Source organism: Mandrillus leucophaeus, unplaced genomic scaffold (genome assembly GCF_000951045.1).
Source record: "Mandrillus leucophaeus isolate KB7577 unplaced genomic scaffold, Mleu.le_1.0 Scaffold133, whole genome shotgun sequence".
Lineage (NCBI taxonomy): Eukaryota > Metazoa > Chordata > Mammalia > Primates > Cercopithecidae > Mandrillus > Mandrillus leucophaeus.
This window is the reverse complement of record NW_012101288.1, coordinates 2,046,501-2,052,755: the sequence shown is the minus strand read 5'-3', so window position 1 is coordinate 2,052,755 and position 6,255 is coordinate 2,046,501. Positions and strand designations below refer to the sequence as shown.

The following is a 6,255-nucleotide window of genomic DNA, read 5'->3' as shown; positions in this document are numbered from 1 at the left end:
AAAAAAAAAAAAAAAGACTCCCATTCCAGAAAGGGTCCTGCCTTACACCCAGAAAGAGTGAATGCTGCAGAGAGGCCGAAAAGAATCTATACAGACAGGTCTTGTTGGGCTCCTCTACTCAGTCTATTAACTTTAGATCATATCCTTTTTGTCCAATCATATTTCTACATAACTGTCCATACTTTGTTGAACATAAGCATAACAACGGACAATTTTCTCTGTATCTCTGGGTTTTCATTCTGAAGGCTCCCATACATGTTAATAAATTTGTATGTCTTTTCTCCTGTTCATCTGCTTCTTGGGTCCAGCACGGTGGTTCACGCCTGTAATCCCAGCTCTTTGGGAGGCCAAGGCGGGTGGATCACTTGAGGCCAGGAGTTAGAGGCCAGCCTGGCCAACATGGCAAATCCCTCCCTTAAAAATGCAAAAATTAGTGCGCCTGTAATCCCACTGTAATTCCTGCTACTTAGGAAGCTGAGGAATGAGAATCGCTTGAACCTGGGAGGCAGAGATTGCAGTGAGCCGAGATGGTGCCTCTGTAGTCCAGCCTGGGCAATGGAAGGAGACTCTGTCTTAAACAAAACAAAACAAATCTGCCACTTGTCAGTGATTTTCAGCAAACCTTCAGAGGGCAAAGGGGAAAGTATTCTCTTGGTCCTTACATGTATAACCTATGCACATCCTTTTGTATACTTCAAATCATGTCTAGATTACTTATAATACCCAATACAATGTAAACACTCTGTAAGTAGTTATTATATTGTACTGTTTAGGGAATAATGATGAAAAAATGTCTATGTGGGTATAATTCAGACACAAGTTTTTCCAAAGATTTTAAATTCATGGTTGGTTAAATACACAGACGCAGAACCCACAGATACAAAGGGCTGACTGTAAAACACTTCTTAACTAGTAACTTACATTGCATCATTGTGATTCAGTCCTATAAGGAAAGTGACACTTTTATGAAGGCTCTTTGGATTAACTCTTCACTGTGGCAGCTTACATCATGGTTCAGGAAATGTTTATTCTCCTCTAACAACCAACCTTCTGGGAGGCATCTACTTCCCAACTCCATATTATACTTGACTTCATGACTTGCTTTAGCCAGTTAGATACAGAGTTGTGATGTTACATTACATCCAAGCAGCAGCTTTTGGAGGTCCTATAAGAACTTGCCTGCCCTCTTTAGCATCTGCAACCATCTGTTGAAAACAACACATCACAAACAGTGGATATTCCTCTAGTCTGTGTCCCAGAATGGAAAGGCATGGAGCACAGACCTGAACTTGACCCCCAGCTTGAAGACAAGCTGAACATAAGCAGAGGTGCCACTGACTTACAGATTCATGAGTGAGAAATAAGTACTTGTTGTAAGACACAAGATTTGGGGCTGCTTGTTACTGCAGCAAAAGCTGCCCAATACACTCACCATGCTGGATGATGCCATGCTCCATAAGCCGGTGGCAAAGCTGCTCTGCCTCTTTCCTTGTGGTGGCCTCACCTTCCTGAACCAGCCAGTCCAGGAATTCAGATGCCATGAAGGTGCGCTCATACTTGACCCCTTCCTCCTCCCTGGGCTGCAGGAGTGTGTTTTCAGGGCTCATCAGCCTGGGAAGAAAAAAAAGGGAAAAGAAAAATAAACCTATACAAAAGGAAAACAGCTCATTTGAAATCATAGACTTCCGTGAAGTACCACAGCAAAGTTGTCAGACAGATGCAGCTGTCAGGTGCCACCACACGTGTAATTTCTTTTTTTCTTTTTTCTTTTGAGACAGAGTTTTGCTCTTGTTGCCCAGGCTGGAGTGCAATGGCATGATCTCGGCTCACTGCAACCTCCACCTTCCAGTTTCAAGCGATTCTCCTGCCTTGGCCTCCCAAGTAGCTAGGATTACAGGCCTGTGTCCCCACGCCCAGTTAATTTTGTATTTTTAGTAGCAACAGGTATTCTCCATGTTGGTCAGGCTGGTCTTGAACTCCCAACCTCAGGTGATCCGCCTGCCTTGGCCTCCCAAAGTGCTGGGATTACAGGCATGAGCCACTACGCCCAGCCTACCATACATGTAATTTCTAAGAGGAAGATCTGCTTCAAAAGCAACCAAGATGCATTTTATCCTAGTAATTTGAAAAAAACAAAATTGGAAATGCAATCCAAAACTCTATGATTAGCAGACTGCATTCAAGTTAGCAATCTTGAAAAGAAGTTACAATTTCATGTTCTACTCTACCATTCTGAAAAGGCTAGTATTTCTTTCCTAATTGCATTATTTCACTTCTGTGCTAAGAAGACTAATGCTGTGAACTGAGTGTTTTGTGTCCTCGCTAAATTTTTTTTTTTTTGAGACAGAGTTTCACTCTTGTTGCCCAGGCTGGAGGGCAATGGTGCGATCTTGGCTCACTGTAACCTCCACCTCCTGAGTTCAAGCGATTCTCCTGCCTTGGCCTCCAGAGTAGCTGGGATTACAGGCACATGCCACCACACTCGACGAATTTTTGTATTTTTAGTAGAGATGGGGTTTCACCATATTGTCCAGGCTGGTCTCGAACTCCTGACCTCGTGATCCTGCCGTCTTGGCCTCCCAAAGTGCCAAGATTACCAGCATGAGCCACCATGCCCAGCCGTCCCTGCTAATTACATATTGTGAATCTCTAGTCTCTACTGTGATGATATTTGCAGGTGGCGCATTTGGGAGGTAGTTAGGTTATGACGCTGGAGCCCTCGCGATGGCATTAGTGCCCTTATAAAAAGAGACAAAAGGGAGCTTGCTCTCTTTCTTTCTCTCTGCTCTTGCCATGTGAGGACATAGCCAGAAGACAGCCATCTGCAAACCAAGAAGCAGGATCAAACCAAGAAGCAGCCACCTGCAAACCAAGAAGCAGGTGTCACTGGATCTGCTGGGACCTTGATCTTGGACCTCCCAAAGAAATGTTTGTTGTTTAAGCTACTCAGCCTATGGTATATTTTGTCACAGTAGCCTGAACTAAGACGACTACATAAGTGACTCTTGAAATCCTCCCGTACCCACATAGCTTGCTTCTCACACCTATCTTCCCAGGCATTCCTCAGCTCCTCTGGATCCATTTTCACATCTCCAAAATAGCTCCATCTGGGCCTATAAGTGTTCTCCTATGCATCCACATATGATGCAATGAAACGCAAATGTCAGTCCTTATTCTGGTTGACATTAATACCAGTATATGGGGCCGGGAATGGTGGCTCACACCTGTAATCCCAGTACCTTGGGAAGCCGAGGCAGGTGGATCGCTTGAGGTCAGGAGTTTGAGATTAGCCTGGCTTGGCAAAACCCCGTCTCCACTAAAAACACGAGAAAATTAGCCAGACACATTGGCACATGCCTGTAGTACCAGCTACTCAGGAGGCTGAGGCAGGAGAGTCGCTCGAACCCAGGAGGCAGAGGTTGCAGTGAGACGAGTTCGCACCACTGCACTCCAGCCTGAGTGACAGAGCGAGACTGACCACTGCCCTCAGCTAGGGGGACATCAATCACACTCTACTGGTTTCCTGGTTTCCGACCCGCCCTCTGCTCCTATCTCTTACTCAGCTACCCTTGTGTTGGCTTCTCTGCATCTCCCTGGACTTTAAAGGCTGGAATTCCTTGAGATTCAGTCCCTACATACCTCTTTTCTCATTCCATAGTCTCTCTGGTGAGCTCCTCCATGTCCCTGTCTTCAATTACCATCCACGTTCCAAAGATTCCCAAATTTATATTCCCAGACCAGGCCTATACTCCCAACCCTACAGCTTTGCATTCACATAGATTTCTCAAAGCCACCTCAAAATCAACAAGCCCAAAACTGAGCTTACATTCTTCCTTCCAAACCTGGTCCTGTGCCAGTCAGTGCTTACACTGTTCAGCCAGAAAATGAGACATTGTCCTTGGCCCCTCCCTCTTCCTCACCCCCTGCCCAGTCATCAGTACGAACTGTGAACTTGAACTCCTAAATCTCTCTCATGTATGTCTAAGCCTTCCCATCTCAGGCATTGCCATTACCTTAGTCTAAAATACCAATACTTTTAACCTAGACAACTACAGTGTTTTCTTAATTAACTATACTATGCATCCACTCTTATTCTCAACCCAACCTTGGACACCTAAGTCTAGACATAACTATTAAATTATCTTTTAAAAATTCAAACCTGATAATGTCCTTTCCCTGTTGAAAATACACTTCCATAGCTTCTCATTGCTTTTAGGATAAAGACCAAAATTCTTCACATGGCATATAAAGTATGCGTGATCCTGCCCTCTTTCAGTTCCTCAAACATACCATGCCCCATCTACCACAGGCCTTTGAATTTGCCATCTCCATGGCTAGAATGCTTTCCCTCTCTTCTCCTCACCACTCCCTCCTGTGCCTACTTGACTCCTTGTTTTGCATCTCAGTTATGGTCGGGTCTCAATTAGACCATCTCATTGCTCCCTGTACAGTTTCTGTGATTATCAGATTAAAGATAGGTCAATTGCAGGCTCCAAGAAGGTTGAGTCCACTTTTGTCCATAAAACTTTGGGGCTTTTTGGTTTTGTTTTGTTTGAGACAGTCTTGCTCTGTCACCCAGGCTGGAGTGCAGTGGCGCAATATCAGCGCACTGCAATCTCTACCTCCCAAGTTCAGGTGATTCTCCTGCCTCAGCCTCCCAAGTAGCTGGAACTGCAGGCATGCACCACCATGTCCAGCTAATTTTTTTTTTTTTTTTGGTATTTTCAGTAGAGATGGGTTTTCACCATGTTGGCCATGCTGGTCTCAAACTCCTGACCTCAAGTGATCTGCTGGCCTCGGCCTCTCAAAATGCTGGGATTACAGGTGTGAGCTACCACACCTGGCCCATAAAACTTCGTTAAATTAAAAACTGAACCATATAAAATGCCACGGTCATTGTGCCATGTTCTTCCATAAAATTATTCCTGATGAGTTCCTGATTACAGGCATGTGCCACTAAGCCCGGCTAATTTTTGTATTTTTAGTAGAGACAGGGTTTCATCATGTTGGCCAGGCTAGTCTTGAACTCCTGACCTCAGGTGATCTGCCAGCCTCAGCCTTCCAGTGTGCTGGGAGCCACTTTTCTTTTATTCAACCTTGTTTTTCTCAAGAGTATAATGGTATCCTTACCCAGCTTTTGTGAAAATCATGTGAGTGTGAATGAAACAACTTTGTAATAAAAAATAATGTACAGTATACACAAAGTGTTATGCTATGTAAGTAATCATTGTATCTACATTGGGGCAAGATGAATTTCTGCCTTCATAGCTATGAACTCATGAAAATGGAGATTCCTTTAAGGTCCCTTCTCTCTTCCTAGAATGATTAGAGTTCTATCTGAAATCCATGGAAGGGGCTCAGGATTAGAAATTAGATGCCTGGGACCCAAACATAGCTCTGCTACAAACTAGTCACGTAACTTCTCACTGTCTCCCAAACTTATATTAAATGAGGAAGATAATACCTGTTCCACTTGCTTCACTAAATTGTTGTTATCAATAAAAATCTTGGCGGCAAGTGAAGTTCTAAGTATATGAATGTATACTTTTTTTTTTTTTTTTTTTTTTTGTAAGAGAAAGTCTCACTCTGTCACCCAGACTGGAGTGCAGTGGCATAATCTCAGCTCACTGCAACCTCTGACTCACAGGTTCGAGCAATTCTGCCTCAGCCTCCTGAGTAGCTGGGATTATAGGCGTGTGCCACCATGCCTAATTTTTGTATCTTTAGTGGAAACGAGGTTTCACCATGTTGGCTAGGCTGGTCTTGAACTTCTGACCTTGTAATCTGCCCGCCTCAGCCTCCCAAAGTGCTGGGATTACAGGTGTGAGCCACTGCGCCTGGCCCATGAAAGTATACCCTTATTAAGAGTATAAGAGTATACAAGGTATAAGCATCTAATAGAACTCATTAAAGACCTTCTCATTCAGCATGTAACAGAAGTCACTTAAAAATCTTATGTAGACACCAAGCACAGAGGCTCACGCCTGTAGTCCCAGCATTTTGGGAGGCCAAGGAGGGCGGATCACTTGAGGTTATGAGTTTAAGACCAGTCTGGCCAACACAGTGAAACCCCATCTCTACTAAAAATACAAAAATTGGCTGGGTGTGGTGGTGCATGCCTATAATCCCAGCTACTGTGGTAGAAGGCTGAGGCAGGAGAATCTCTTGAACCTGGGAGGCAGAGGTTGCACTGAACCGAGATCACACCAGTGTACTCCAGCCTGGGGGACAGAGCACGACTCCGTTTCAAAAAAA

At 44.3% G+C, this 6,255-nt stretch overlaps 1 protein-coding gene across 1 annotated transcript in view; it reads right to left on the bottom strand.

Moving 5' to 3' along the window:
• DEPTOR (DEP domain containing MTOR-interacting protein) overlaps positions 1-6,255 on the bottom strand; it is a 227,733-nt gene that overhangs the window by 106,631 nt on the left and 114,847 nt on the right. Inside the window, exon 4 of the mRNA XM_011973022.1 lies at positions 1,433-1,611. Within this exon, the coding sequence (XP_011828412.1) occupies positions 1,433-1,611 (179 nt within the window). The remainder of the gene's footprint in view (positions 1-1,432; positions 1,612-6,255) is intronic.